This window comes from Triturus cristatus, chromosome 9 (genome assembly GCF_964204655.1).
Source record: "Triturus cristatus chromosome 9, aTriCri1.1, whole genome shotgun sequence".
Lineage (NCBI taxonomy): Eukaryota > Metazoa > Chordata > Amphibia > Caudata > Salamandridae > Triturus > Triturus cristatus.
Genome location: NC_140592.1, coordinates 635,495,458 through 635,511,309, shown reverse-complemented (window position 1 = coordinate 635,511,309; position 15,852 = coordinate 635,495,458). Strand labels below are relative to the sequence as shown.

Genomic DNA, 15,852 nt, shown 5'->3' with positions numbered 1-15,852 from the left:
ACAAACACTGGATTAGCCTTGTGAGAAAAGGTCCATGCTACCCGCAGAGCCGCTGTGGATCGGAGAATTGCCACCGCGGTCCTCACTCCGCTGGGAGTTAGAGGTCTTGTATGAGGCTCAGAAAGCTTGCGCCTCACTCGGAGTCTCAAAAGAAGCAAGGGCGCCTGTTGATGTCCACTCTAAGGCGGGCCGGATATAACATCCCGTAGTGGAGACCCAAATTTCGGAGAGTCGCCTTGACTTCCGTGAACTTGCAACGGGCCTCCTGGACCAGTAAAGTGAAGTCCGGATAGAGTGACACGCTTTTGCCTTGCCATGCTAGTTTGCCACGTTCTCTGGCAAGCCTTTGCGCAGTGTCTCTGTCCCAGAAGTTCATGATGCGTGCTATTATAGGCCTAGGAGGGCAACCAGGATTGGGGCGAGGGCCCAGCGATCAGTCCGCTTTCTCCACCACGAATCCGGTGGTAAATACATCTTTACCAAAAATGTCCGTCAAGAGAGTCTCAACAAAAGTGTCCATTCTGCCAGTGTTGGTGGATTCCGGAACCCCAGTAATGCGAAGATTGTTGCTGCGGCTGCGAGCTTCCAAGTCCTCATTCTTTGTTGCGACTTCCTTCAAAATCCTTTCCACGCGCTCAAGCCTCTTTGTAGATTGCACAGCCCCGTCCTCTAAGTCGGATATTTTATCCTCTGCAGTGTCCAGCCGGCGATCGTGCATGTCCAGTCTGGCCCCATACGAGTCCAGGCGTTTCTCCAGCACGTCGAACCTGTGGTCAAGCGACTTGAAACCAGCCCTAAGTTCAGTAAGTAAGTCAGGGTTAGAGGGGCCAGTATCCGGCACCACTGAGGATGTCTCTCCGCCCTCGGCCATGTTGGCGCTCTGCGCTGGTGTCCCGCCTGCAACAGCCGAGAAGGTGAGTAACCGCTGCTTGGGGTCCTTTTTGCCCATATTGGTGTGGCCATCTCTCAGTGAGGCAATGACCCCAGACGCAGCCTTGGGCAAGGTAGTGATGAAGTGAGCCACAGTTAGGGCCAGGGTGGCAGCAAAGGTGGAGGCAGAGCAGCGCGGTGACCTTGGGGGGGGGGGGGGGGGGGGTCCTGTATGGCAAATGTAGTGACTGATGAAGGCCCAAAGTGAGAGGCCCAAAGTGAGAGAGGCCCACCTAGGCCCCTACAGATATCCGAAGCCTGAGTTGCAGAGGGCTGCCGATTTCCGAGGCAAGGAGGGCACACCGTGCGGAGACGCTGCGAAAGGCTAAGTTTGTAGAGCAGCGTGCAGGGGAGGCCTCACAGGGTATGCAGTGCCGCAGACCTCATGGATTTCCTGCACGGAGGCCACCCAATGTCTTCACCCGCACCCCGCCTCCACGCACAGCCTCTTCCCTACCGCTACCGGGGCCTCTGCCGCCCCCGGTGGGCTACGGGACCGCCGCAGCGTGCACCACCACCCGAGGTGTTCTTTGTGGGGGTGGACAACGCGGCGGTAAAGGCGGAGTAAATTTGCGGGGGAGCCGCGGCAATTCACTCACCACCAGTCCGGGGCAGCTCAGCGGCGATACAGACCGGGCGACGCAGACTATTGGCGGTGCGGGCTCGATAGTAGCCGGGCCGGGATCGCAGGCAGCCGAGCTCAAGGCTGCGGTAAGCTCCTCCCCCTCCAGCAACCAGTGCCGTTTTCAGCGGCTGTAGTCCGCCACAAGAGCCGAGACGGGGGCAGCAGGAGGGCAGACAAGCCAGAGACAGTTTTCCTGCATTTCAGTGGTCGGGCAGGATCTCGTCGCCAAGATAGCCAGATCGTAGCTGGTCCGTCGGGCAGAGCTTCAGTGCCACGCGGCCACGCCCCCTTGTACACCTAAACTTAGAAAACCCCATAATGAAAAGCACCTGTGTACCTTAGGCATTTGGAAAGTCCCTGGAATTCTTTGATTTTTTTCTTAAATTCATTAATGCTGAATAAATCCAAGCTGCCTAATAGGACCTTCTGTTTTTCGTTTCCTTGTGAATGTTTAGGGTGATCACTTACCAGGACATTTATTTCAGGAGGGAGTTTAAAGTCTTGAGTAATTAACATTCAGTTTCTGGTTGTACTGTTTTTACATTAATGTTTTAATATTTGTTTTTTATGTTTCAATACTTTTTATTGAAATGTCATTACATTCTATAGATAGGCATTCCCATTTGCCAAGTAACGTCATCCGCAGAAAAGAACTGTACTGATAAGTTCCAAACTAACACTCTCTACCACATCTCCCCTTCCTCCTGGCCCTCTCCTGTCGAGCTGGCAGTTCAAATATCTATTACACCAAAACCCCTTTTATTCTGTATAGTCATGCAGAACCGTTTCACTTTCTTACAGATAACCCCCCCGTCACTCAACTTCAAGCTACATTTCTTAGGTTGAGCGCCCTTAAATAATTTGGGGAATGCAAGCCCTGAAATGACACTCCAGGTAGTCCACCACCAGGCCTCAAAGTGCTGTTAATCCCCTTTACTTATTCTAAGTCATAACCATCAACTTCTCCATTGCCGGTAGCCACCAGACTTTTTCTATATAGCCGTTATTTGCAAACACGATTCACGTTACCCATTGTGGCCTGTTTTACTGCTAACAGGGAATGCAAAATTAACTTTCCTTCTCTAGTAGGCCATGGGTACACTCCTTTAGACAAGCACCATAATATATTAACTTCCAGTATTTTTACTGCTTTTTATGTTATCTTTTGCATCTAGGCTGATGTTCCAGTAATGCTTTCGTGTCACCACCTTTAGCGCGTGCTACTCCAATTGCCTGCCAGTGGTGGATGACCAATTTGTGTCAATCAATCAATCAAAGCTTTATTCGGTTTGTAAGATACAACCATATAAGCAGAACAAACAGTAAAACAAAGAGTTTAGATTACATAGCAAAAAAGTGCCTTATACAATGGGCAAAATACATTATTATGTACAAATTCAACCCCTTTCCATACCATACAAATATTCCATTAGAATTATTTGGCAATGTGCAATTTCTGCATAAAGTGACAAATGTATAGTAATTGTGCAAAGCATGCAAAGTGCAAAAAATGCATTATTAAAGTGCAATATGCATCCACGGTCTCCTCAAAGTTGGGAGTACAGAAAAGTTGCTATCAGTACATGATAATGTGCAAAATACGCAAATCAATAAAAGCTACACAGGGCAAATTATTGACTTCCTTATAGTTACACATTTTAACACATAAGATGCAGTAGAAAAACAAATATCTGGGCTTTCTAAAGATGATATTAACTTCATTGCTGTTTTGGTGGACCGAACATTATGTTTTAAAAAGATAGGTTTAAGATAAAATTTCCTAAAATGGTAATAAAATTTACAAAACAGTAAAAAATGGCAGCAGCTTTGCTTTGAAATATTATCGCAAGGAGTTAGATCTAATTCTCATATGCGGGAATGACACTAGGTGGTGAACAATCCCCAACCTTAAACGAGTTAAAACAAATCGATGAGAATTACGTGTTACGATGGTAAGATATGTCTGAAAACCTTTAATCAAGTTTAAATCATAATAGAATACTGTAGTTGTTAGATTTCTAGACTGCCTCTCTCTGGCTGCTCTCTTGTATGATAGAAACCTCAGTTTTAGGTCTTTCTTTGGCATCAGTGCTGCAGCTTCTGGTCTCAAACGGATATTACAATCATATAAAAGATTAAACCAATAATAAAGGGTATGCGTGATGAATGGTCAAGCCTCAGACAGACTTTGATGATTGTTTGTGTAAATATTGTTTCAGGTTTAGACCAAATGGAACGCCAGAGTAATAATGGGCGTAGTGCAGCTAAATCCATAACACATTCTATTCCAACTTCCTCGTGAATTAACATAGTTGATGCTGAGGGGGGGGCACATAATAATTTTTTTTTAAACTTATTTTCATCGCTCTGTAGAGAATTTGCGCAATGGTGGCCCCACACTCCCGCCCCATACAGTGCCGATGAGACACCTGGCGATATAAATGGCCATCATTTCTTTTATTCTTCTTTGCCCCAATTTGGCGGAGAATCTAAATATACTATTGGTGTTTCTACTCCTCTTCATTCTCACGTTCTCGTCCTCATTTGTCCATTTCCCATCTCCAGAGAATGTTATTCCTAGGTAGCAAAACCTACTGACCGATTGCATCTTGGCTTTATCAATATAGAAAGTGCTAACCGGTTTTACTTTCTTGCCACAGATCATCGCAAAAGTCTTGGTTTTGTTAACTAACAGTTTTCTATTTTCAATAAATAACACAAATCTGTCAATAAGGGGTTGTAATCCAACCTGTGTTCGCGATAAAAGAACAGCGTCATCCGCATATAATAAGATTGGGGTAGCACTCCCGTCTATAATAGGGGCATCCGAGGGTAGCTGACTTAAAATAGAATCAATTTGATTATTAAATAATGAAAATAAAAAAGGCGCTAAAACACAACCCTGTCGGATTCCTCTGGCAACTTTGAAAAGCGGTGTACATTCCCCCGATGGTCCATAGCGAACTTTACATGACAGTCTTGTGTAGAGCCGTGCTAAAAAATATACACATTCCTTTGGGGCACCTAATTCTAACAAAATTTCCCATAGAATTTTATGATCTACAAGATCAAAAGCGCTGCTCAGGTCTGCGAAACAGAGGAACAGATTGCCCTCCTTAGCAATTGTGTATTTATTGTTAGGGAGGTCGAGATTTACGCACTGCTCCAATGTCCCCAGACCTTTTCTAAAACCGTATTGTGCCTTTGATAAAATTGTGTTGTCCATGGCCCAGGTTTCTAATCTTTTTAGCATTATTCTACTCATTATTTTGATTGAGGAGTCCAAAAGGGAGATGGGGCGGTAATTACTTGCCTCAGATTTGGAGCCTTTTTTGAAGAGGGGAATAATTAAGGATTGGCCCCATGAAATAGGTAATTGTCCCTCCGCAGTTGCGTTAAAAAGCCTAGTCCGAATAGGGGCCCACAGATGTAATTCGGTTTTATATAGGTCCAGCGGGACCCCATCTGGTCCAGGGGCTTTACCTCCTTTACTATTAGTTAATCGCTCATATACCTCATCTAGACTTATTTCTAGAGGTAACCTTGGCCATGTGCAATCGGTATCCATTAAAGAATCTAAAGCTATCCTACCAGGATTAAAAATGTTTAAAAAATGTTCGGTCCATGAGTTGCAGTCTACATGTGAGGTTATTTCGGGCATTCTGTCATTCTTCAAAAAGGAGCTATTTATAGTCTCCCAGTAGCGTTTACTATTATTTGTATCTGCCGCTAGATTAAAGTTGTTCCAGGCCTCTTCTTGAAGGTCTCTTTTCCTCTTAGCAAGGGATACTTTATAGATATCACGGGAATTTTTAATACTAGTGGAATTACGTGGTTTGGTACTCAGAGCTTGTTTTAAATCATGCAGGGCGCGAGTACAACTTTTATCAAACCACCCTAAATTAATTTCTTTTTTCCCGTTAGTTTTCTTAGTGAGCAGGCTTTCTATTGTTTCATTAATCCTTAGAAAGCTAGTGAGTATGATGTTGGAATTAACTTCATCAACAAGACAGTAGTCTATCTCCTTGCTACATTTTCTTAACACCACCTCGTGTATTTTTTGTGGGACAATCCTCGACCATCTAATCCTCGTACCATTTGGTCTTACGGCTTCGACATTGTTAATACAGTTGTTTCAGTTTATTTGTTTATTACCCCAGCATTGTAATATTATAGAAATGCTATTGTGATCGCTTAATGCTTGCTCATTAACCCATAGGTTAGAGTAAGCGGTGTTATTGGAGAGCAGAATGTGATCAATGTAAGTGTTTGCATTTCTCCCTGTAAAAGTTGGGCAGTTGAAATTTTCTCTATTTTTCGTGCAACTTAGCATATCCAAATCAAACTTTGCTATCATATTATTTAGCACTGTGCCATAGGTGCAATGTGGGAAGTGTAGGTAGTCAACATCTTCCATATTTCCGCTCTCCCTTCTAATCCCACACAAATCGCTCATTGCAAAAGGGCATGGGCTAATGTTAAAATCTCACGCCCATAAAATAATAGACTGGTTACATGATGGCGCCAGAGCCCTCTCAATTTCCTTTTCCAACGGTGTTAAGATTTTGCCTCTGTTAGCACTAAAAACATTGTTATAAAAATTAATCAATATTAAATCTTTACCTTTTATTAAACTCTAGTCGTAACACCTGAGAGTAAATATCCACTGAGGTGCAACTTCTAATTTTGCAGGTGTTGAGTTTAGTTGATATTAGGAGTAATAAGCCTCCCTTAGCCCTACCTGCGTCTGAGCTAACTGCATTCAAGCAGTACGAGATATAACCCTCGATAAAAATAGGCTCCTTACGCCAAGTTTCTTGGAGGCATATTATGTCGTAACCTATAGTAACAAAATCCCTCCAGGATGGGGTGTCCAGTTTTTTGTTTATACCTGCTATATTCCAAGTGACAACACTATAACCCGAATCCAGGTCTAGGTTAGCAGCTGCACATCCATTGTTTACTGCTACAGGAATTTCTGTGGGTAAAAGAGTATCTTTCATATATAGCTTGACTGGTGTGCTGATGGGTTCCAGTCCCTCTATTGTGCTAACAGCTTCCACTGTATTAAGTTTAAATGCAGTAGGTATTTGTGCGACTTTTACTGCGCTGAGTAAGTGGCAGGTATCCTGGCTGCCATATCTCTTTTCTCCCTTATGTTCATTGGGTGCTACATTCGGTATAGGACTTATAGGGTAGCTATCTTGATTTATACCTTTTGGCAGATTAAGTCAATCAATATCCTCCAGGGATTCAAAGACCTTAAATCTATTATATGTTGGGATAGAAAAATTAGAACGATGTCTCGAGGAGTTTACAAAATTATTGTTAGTTGAATGGCTGGGTTCCAATAGATGCCTATAAAATAGCCTAATGGTAATAAAGTTGTATTGAATTCCCACGCCGATGGTAAAGGAGCATTTTTAAGGGTACTTTTGGCCCATGAACAGGATTTGAAATTTATTATAACGCAGTCCCCCTAAAAGGTTTTCCTGAGGGGGCCTACCCATCCCACCCTCTGTGTTAGTATAATCTGGTTGGCCCCCTCCATAGGGAAATTACAATTGTTGGCCAACCAGTGAAGGATTTTATTTTTTAGTGTATCATGATTCTCTGCTTGCCCATTTCTTAACTTAGGTATGTTTGCAAGCACTGCCGCATATGCACTGCCTTCCGGGGGCAAATTGATACAAGGTGGGGACTGTCTAGTAGTTATTGCTGTCGTGTGGGCTTCCTTATCCCTACATAGTTGTTCTATAGGTGTAATTTTTACGTTAAGTTGTGCTCCCTGATTTATACTCGCTGTTAGATTTCCTCCCACAGGTAATTGAGGACTTATGACTGAACCTCCGCGGGACTGATGTATGACATGTTGATTGCTAACAAGGATTCTACTAGTGTTTGTGGTAGGAATCGTGGAGGATTTGCTCTTGGTCACATTTAATTTACCAGTGTTTCCTTCAGTATTACCCTCTGATATAATGGTTGCTTCTACACCTGCTCTTTGAGGTTCATGCAACCCGTTTTTTTCAATTGGTCCTCTTAATTTGTGAACATCCCTAACCAGGTTATCCACTTTTTCGTGTAATGGCCTGATCAGCTCAACTAATTTATCAAAGACTGCTTCTATGTTAAGAGTACCCACAGAGTTTTGTTTAGCCCTTGTGCGTGTAGTAACCGTATTCTCTATTGTGGGTAATTTTTTCCCCCTTTCCTCGTTATGTTGCCCTGTCCTTTGTTTTTTTTTTCGTGCACCTTTTGGGTAAGCCAAGGGGGATAATAGAGGAACAGAACTATCATCTGTATCAAACAATCTAGGAGTATTCGAGATTTTGGACTGGATGCTGTCATTAATATTAGCTCCATCTGAAGTGGTCACGGCTATGGCCGCTTCGCTATTATGTGTAGTTGCTCTACTGAGGTTACCTTGATCTATTGGTTATATTGCGCTTGGTCCCATAGATAATCTTCTTTCTGTACGATCTATTTCTTGGGTAAGGACACTAACTGTTTTTACCAAATCTGTATCAATAGTGTTGCATGCTGAATCAGCTAGTACTTTGGCTCGGCGCCTAACCATATCCAAATGTCTTATAACAGTCTCCCCTTACCTTTAGTTCTAAAATATCACTGTTAGACCGTGTATACAATCTACAAGATGTACAAATGGTTTTATTTCACATATGTCCCACAACCGTCCAAGCTTAGGGGGTGGCCCGGCCTCCGACGGCCCGCCCTTTGCCCGGGCTTAGCCCGGCGCGCCCTGTGCGCTATCCCGTGACGCGGGGCCTTACGGGCTTTTATAGTGCCTCCGGGCACGGGAACAGCGTTGCGGGAAGCAGGGCAGGCTGGGAGGTGTAGTCTCCCTCCTCTCGGCGGCCGCTGGATGTCCGGTTGCGGCAGCGGGAGGGAAGACGATAATGGCAACAGCATACTGGTCAGTTAAATCCCCAAATAGCAGAGCACCCGCTCCACCGGGCTTTACGGGCTTTTATAGCGCCTCCGGGCGCGGTTACAGCGTTGCGGGAAGCAGGGCAGGCTGGGAGGTGTAGTCTCCCTCCTCTCGGCGGCCGCTGGATGTCCGGTTGCGGCAGCGGGAGGGAAGACGATCATGGCGACAGCACACTGGTCAGTTAAATCCCCAAATAGCAGAGCACCCGCTCCACCGGGCTTTATGGGCTTTTATAGCGCCTCCGGGCGCGGGAACAGCGTTGCGGGAAGCAGGGCAGGCTGGGAGGTGTAGTCTCCCTCCACTCGGCGGCCGCTGGAAGTCCGGTAGCGGGAGGGAGGACGATAATGGCGACAGCACACTGGTCAGTTAAATCCCCAAATTGTGTCAAAATATCTAGTAACTACTTCCCTAAGTTCCTCCCAGGATGTAGGCGCCACAAAGGGACCCTTGCATACCGCCATTCTCCGCTCCCCACTCCATTAGAACCGTAGCATGGTCCGCCAAGAAGCGCCCCAACAGGCAGATTTGCATGGCAGCTACAGCGCCTCAATCGAAAGCACAGCTACAGCGCCTCAATCGAAAGCAAGAAGTGATCAAACGTACTAAAAATGAGCCGTGCGGGTGTGTAACATGTATATCCCTGTACTCCAGGTTGTGTTTTGCGCCAGATATCAGCACAGCGCAAACTACTCATTACCTCCCGTAGAATAGCCCTCATGTTGGGCTTAGTGTGTATCCTCTGAGGGTGCCTATCTAGATTCCTGTCAAGTACACAGTTAAAATCTCCTGCCCATATTTTTGGCACTCCCACATACGCAAATCAGTAACTTATCCAATGCCAGATAAAACCCACCATCATCCCCAGTCTGTGCATAAACTTTCAGTAGGCTTATCTCCACACCTTCCAGTGAACCATGCACCACTGCATACCTTCCCTCTACATCTGCCGTGTAACCACAAACTCTGGATGGGATCTGCAGGGCCACCTGAATCCCCACTCCCTAAGCATTGGTGGAGTAAGTGGACGAGAACATCTGTCCCACTCCTTTTCTTGTGCTGAGAGCAAATTAAGTGAAAGTTGAGCATGGGAAAGATTGAAACATATCAGTGGTAGCAGTGGGCGTAGTTTTTCTGTGGAGGATGCAAGTGCTGCATTGTGTGGTTATTCCTCACACTTTGAGGGAGCACAAGTGGTGAGAGGTATTACCTTGTGAGATATCAGGTGCCACAGGTCAGAAGTGAGCACAGTGAAATCATCATGCAGTGGATGAATTCATACTGTCTGCAAGCTTGGCTCTCGACACCAAGGGGAGACAGTCGAAGCTTTGTGAGAGTGTTCAAACTTAGTGGGCAGTGTGTGGTTGGGTATGTGGGCAGTGTTTTAAGAGCATGTACATTTGAGACTGAGTAGATGCTGGTTGTATAAATGCTGGCTTCGAAGTGTATTTATTTTCTGAGAATCCACTCTTGGTTGAAGGCAATGTAGGTGGCATCAGGCAGTGACTATTCTTTTTGAGAGAATTCCCTCCAACTGACTATTCCTTGTCTGGCTTGGTCTCCAAACCTGTTTACTTTCCTGCACTTCACACCTTTTCCCCCATATGGGTGGGTCCCTGTATTTCCCTACTTCATTTGGGTTCTCTGTTCCATTCCTCCATTACCCATCACCTATATATACCCTTTGCAACACATTGTCCACGTCTTTCCATTCTCTTCCTGCCTCTTTTTTCTCTTCCCCTATTCATAACTTTCCATGTATCTCCGTCTCAGTAATCAATCAGTTACATTCTCTCCTATTATTTTTTTTCCTGTTTTTTCTTTTTTGCAGCAATCGAGGATGAATACATTGGACCCAAGATGGAGGATGGGAAAGTGACATTGCAGTTCATGACTGACCTAATGCAATGGTATAAGGACCAAAAGAAGTTGCACAGGAAATTTGCCTATCAGGTACGTTCACATAGTTTCCTGTTCAAAATATTTTATTAGGATTTTTTGTAGACAAGACGACAAACAAAAAGATACGGTGGGTATATATTGTGAAATAGTATGAACACTAAAATATTATCATAACCAAATCAATGTTTTTATCATAGTCATAGAAGCAGTATAATTATAAAAGTGAAAAAGGGAATAAACGAGGCTACTCCTCAAAACATTAGTTATACAGAGTTGTTAATAGAACAAAGTGATATTAAACATTGTATAAATAAGTATTAATATAATCTTCAATTGGTTTCCAGAACTGTTGAAAGTAATATGTATTTTTAATAGTTCCTTGTAAGATAATTGGGCACCAGATCTAATAAAAATAAAATATGACCACCATGCTTGAATTGATATTGTTTCAGATGATTTCCAATTGGAAGTAATGGATTTAATAGTAACAGAAATAAGGAGATTAAAAAGTTTAGCCTGGGGTTCCAATAAGGTGGATGAAAGAATGTAAGATTTGCCAATAAGCATGCTGTAAGTAAGGGTCTCAGAAATAGGAAGTGTTTTAACAATGATATCCCAAACATTCTTCCAGAATTGAGATATTACATTACATTAAAAAAACATATGTCTCAAAGTACCATCATAACATTTGTAGTTCCAACAAAGTGGGAAGTCAATGAGTTTAGCCTTTAATAATTTATAGGGGGTTCATATACAATTGAATAGCATACAGGCGTTGGTCTGGGACAATGATACAGGAAACCATACTGAAATATTGATGGTCCATGTTTATCTCCACTCTTTTAACGAAAAATTCAAGCAAAGTTATGTATTCCAAAAGGTGGATAAAAGTTACGGTTAGTAGCATTTGTACAATGAAGTTGTTTATAAAATTTGGAGACCGTATTTTGATAGGCAGAAATAGCTTTAGTACAACTTACTAAATCTGGAATCTTAATCTGGGGTAGCATGTTTGGATAAGTGTTAAGCAGTGTGTTACAAAGAATTTCATATTTAAGGGTTTTGGCATTGGGTAAGATGAATCTGGCCTGTAGTTTAGATGAAGAAAATAAAGCATCATCTTCATAACTATCCTGGAGAAAGAAAATGCCAACCGAAATCCACAGTTTCCAGAATGTAAATGTCCGTTTACATTTTAATATAGAATTATGTGAAAGGGAGATAATATCGGAATCTGAAATACGTGATGAAAAGGATGCGTCAACATAAGTAATCAATTTAATTTATTCAATGGGGGAAGATTTAAATAGTTTATATGTCTTAGACATGGACAAAAGTGATGGGAGAGGAAATGGTGAACACTAAATGGCGCTCAATCATCAACCATTTAGGAGAATAGCTAGGGTCCAAACATGTGAACCAAAGTGAACCTTGTTTTAAAATAAATGCTTAATGGTATTTGAAAAAATCGGGCATACCAAATCCTCCATTCAGTTTGGATAATTTAAGTTTAGTATAAGTAATACGAAGGGGTTTGTGGTTCCATATAAATTTAGAAATAAGCTTGTCAATTTTTTTGTAGACTGAGAGAGGCAATTGTATAGGGATTATAGACAAAGTATAGAAAATAATTGGGGCTAATACCATTTTAATCGTTTCAAGTTTCCCCCACCATGATAAATGTAGAGTGGACCATTAACAATTGTTTTATGCAGTTTTGGTAAATAAAAAGTCACAATTGAGAGTGACCGTGTTTTAAGGGAAGTGAAAAGAGTATACCTCAATATTTGATTTTCTCTTTTTGCCAAATAATTTCAGGATTGTCTGGTACTGAAGGAGTGTACAGAACGTTCAGGGAAACAAATTCAGTTTTATGAGCATTCAAGGTATAACCAGAAACAGTAGAATAATTACGTATAACCTCTAAAACCGCAGATAGAGATGTGACTGGATTACTAAGCTATAATAGGACATCATCTGCATAGGCAGACGTTTTAAGGTTAACAACAGCTAACATAATTCCTTTAATATCAACAGAATTTCGAATGTGGGAAAGAAAAGGTGCAATTGCTAAGAAAAAACAGAAGAGGTGAAAATGGACAGCCTCGTCGGGTTCCTCTATAAAGAGAAAAGGGATTTGAAAATTGACGATTAATAAAGAGTCTGGCAGAAGGGGAGTCATATAAAGTCAAAATCATTTTTATAAAATTATTACCAAAATTAAAAGAAGTGTTCGAAAAAGAAATTGCCAGTGAACCTTATCGAACGCTTTCTCCGTGTCTAAAGCTAGGGGGCCGGCAGGAGAGGGAAGGGTAGGGGCCTTATCAATTACATGAAAAAAGAGTCTTGTGTTATTAACAGAGAAACATTTTGACATAAATCCAGATTGATCAATTTGTATAAGGGATGACAAAACTAGAGCTAATCTGGTGTCTAGGATTTTGCAAATATTTTACAATCCTGGTTGATCAGAGAAATAGGACGATAATTTGAAGTTTAGTGTGCTCTTTATCTGGTTTAGGTAAGACTATATTTAATGCTTCTGTAAAAGAACCACGGAGTAAGCCAGATTGAGCAAATGTAGTAAATAAATGATGTTGGTGCGGAATGATAGTGTCAGCAAAGGCTTTATAAAACTCTGCAGGAATGCCATCAGGGCCCTGAGATGTTAGAGGTTTAAGTGACTGAATAGCAAGTAGATGTTAATCTGTCGTGATAGGGTTATCTAATTGGATTTTATCAGACCGGGGAAGTTGTGGCAGATTGACAGCAATTAAAAAATTATCAATAATTTGATAATCTGGAAGATTTGGGTTACTATATAATGAAGAGTAAAATTGAAGAAATGTATCTATAATATGTGTTGTCAATAAAGCTACGGTACCATTGTGCCTGTAGATAGCGTGAATTTGATTCCTATCTTTCTTGATGCGGTGATAATTAGCTAAACGTTTTCCTGACTTGTTAACATTGAAAACAAATTTAGCTTTCTGGTTGGTAATCTGGATACCGGCTCTTTTACGCAACATTGAATTATACTCGTATCAAACTTTTTGAAGTGAGGTTTTAAAATCAAGATTCTGAGAAGAGATAAACAGTCGTTCAAATTTTGCAATCTGTTTTTCTAGGTGTAATAATTTGGTGTTAAACGATCAATTCTCATGTGCCATTATAGAAATAACAATTCCTCTTAAATAAGCTTTAAAAGCATCCCATTTTATAATAGGGGAGGTAATATCAGGATTATGTAAAAAATATTCATGAATAAATTTTAAAATGGTATCCTTATGAGCGTATTGAAGAGCAACATCGACATTCATGTGCCAACGGGAATGAGAGACAGAAAAATTACCCGTCTGTAAGTGAAGCTAGATTATTGCATGATCTGAAATGTCGATACTATCAATAGTAGGTTGAGTTATAGTTTTCACTAAGTCTCTAGACACCAACAAATAATCTAAGCGTGAGTGAGAGTTGGGGGTATTGGAGAAAAAAAGTGAATTCTTTTTGGGTGGGAAAATGTAGTCGCCAAATATCGACCAATTTAGTTTTTTTAAACAACTTTCTGAGGGAATGAAACTCTTTGGGAGGTGCATATTTGGTCGAGAATAGTCTATCTAACAGAGGGTCACTAATCAAATTAAAGTCATCCCCCAAAATTAAGGAGACTTTCCCAAGTTGAAGAATCTCAGAGGTAATACGAGACCAAAAATGTGGGTCATTTGCTGTTGGTCCATAGATATTAATTAGGTGTAAAATCTTATCTTCAATTTTGACTGACTAAAATAAATCTACAATCTGAGTCAGATTTTTTAAAAAAGAAATAGCCACGCCATTCTTTTTACCTTGTGCAGGGGAGGAGATCATTTGGCCAACCCACTTCTTTTGCATATATGCTAAAATGTGTTTTTCCTATAATAAACAAATATCAGCTTTTTGCCTATGTAAGTAGTCTAAAATCTTTAATCTTTTGACTGGACGACATAAACCTTTTACGTTCAATGGAACAACTTTAACTTTGGGAGAACTATTCATATTTTATAAGGTGGAAAAAAGAAGTAAAATAAAGAAAGACTGGAGGAAATACAATATACGACAAGAGTATAATAAAGACCAAAGAAGTAGCCAATAAACAAAAAGGACAAAAAGCAAAGAAACAGATATATAGATATATATATATATATATATATATATATATATATATATATATATATATATATATATATATACACACACACACACAAGGTAGGAAAGAACATACATACACAATGAGGAGACAGACACGTGCATCCCAAGAAGAGAGGAGAGGAGGGTGGTGCACCCATGCTAAAAAAAAGGACTCTCATAATAATAACAGGAGTAATACTGACTTAACACCAAATATACCTACAAGATACCACACAGAAGTAAGAGATAAACAGTAATACTATCTGAATAACTTCAAGTTTGAGAGTCATGAGTATTCATTGAGAGAAGAAGATTGGTTATCCAGAAATGCTTGAAGATCTTCTGGCCGATGAAAGGATTTGAACATGTTGCCTTTCCATATACGCATGATGGTTGGATCGAAGAGTCCATACTTGAAGACAGAGGATCTCAGTCGTGATCTCAAAGCTGCAAAATCTCATTGCCTTGTAACCGTCTTTGGCGAAGTCTTGATGGATAAAAATCCTCAAGCCATTAACTAGAAGAGAAGGAATCTCACGAGCTGCCTTCCTGATAACGACGAGTTAGTGATGGCGTAGAACCTTGAAGATGACTTGCCTAGGTTTAGCTTGGCCTGGTTTACGGTGAGATGGAATATGATGTGCTTTATCTATCTCAAATTTTTCTGAGAACTTCACATTCAATAGATTAGGTATCAGATTCTCTAAATATCGCCTGCAGTCATTCCCTTCAATATCGTCAGGCAAATTAAAAATACGTAATTTATATTGCCTATTCCTGTTCTCTAACTCAAGTAATCTAGTGTTAATGAAGGGGATTTTTGTAACCATTGGTAATATCTTATCAGTTTTGGTTATAACATCATGCAACTTGATCTCATTATCTGCAACCTTCATTAAAAGACTGGCCAATGTCTTTCCATATATTTTTAATTTCCATGGCAATATTGTCAGTATTTGATCTCACAGCCTTTAATTCCTCCAAAATAGTAGTAAGGGAGGGTTCCAATGAATCTACCATTTTTTATTTTAAAGTTGGAGGAGAAACTGTCTGTTTACGTTTATTTGCTGCAGACTTACTTTACATTCTTAAGAAAATGACAAAACCCAGGCAATAGTAGTCAAAATGACCAGAGAAATAAAATTATAATTTTTCAAACCAGTGCAGCAGCTAAAACTAGCTGTGGGAGGAAACCCAGGCCCAAGCTGCGCCCTCTATTAGTGTAGGACTCTACCTCCCTGACAGGAACTCTGAAGCAAGCTGAGGGAAGTCTCGAAGG

The 15,852-nt window shown here is 41.2% G+C and overlaps 1 protein-coding gene across 1 annotated transcript in view; it reads left to right on the top strand.

Annotated features, from left to right (window-relative positions):
* Positions 1 to 15,852, top strand: part of PPP5C (protein phosphatase 5 catalytic subunit) — a 407,441-nt gene that overhangs the window by 133,832 nt on the left and 257,757 nt on the right. The window contains exon 4 of the mRNA XM_085625671.1: positions 10,336 to 10,457. Coding sequence (XP_085481797.1) covers positions 10,336 to 10,457 — 122 coding nt within the window. The remainder of the gene's footprint in view (positions 1 to 10,335; positions 10,458 to 15,852) is intronic.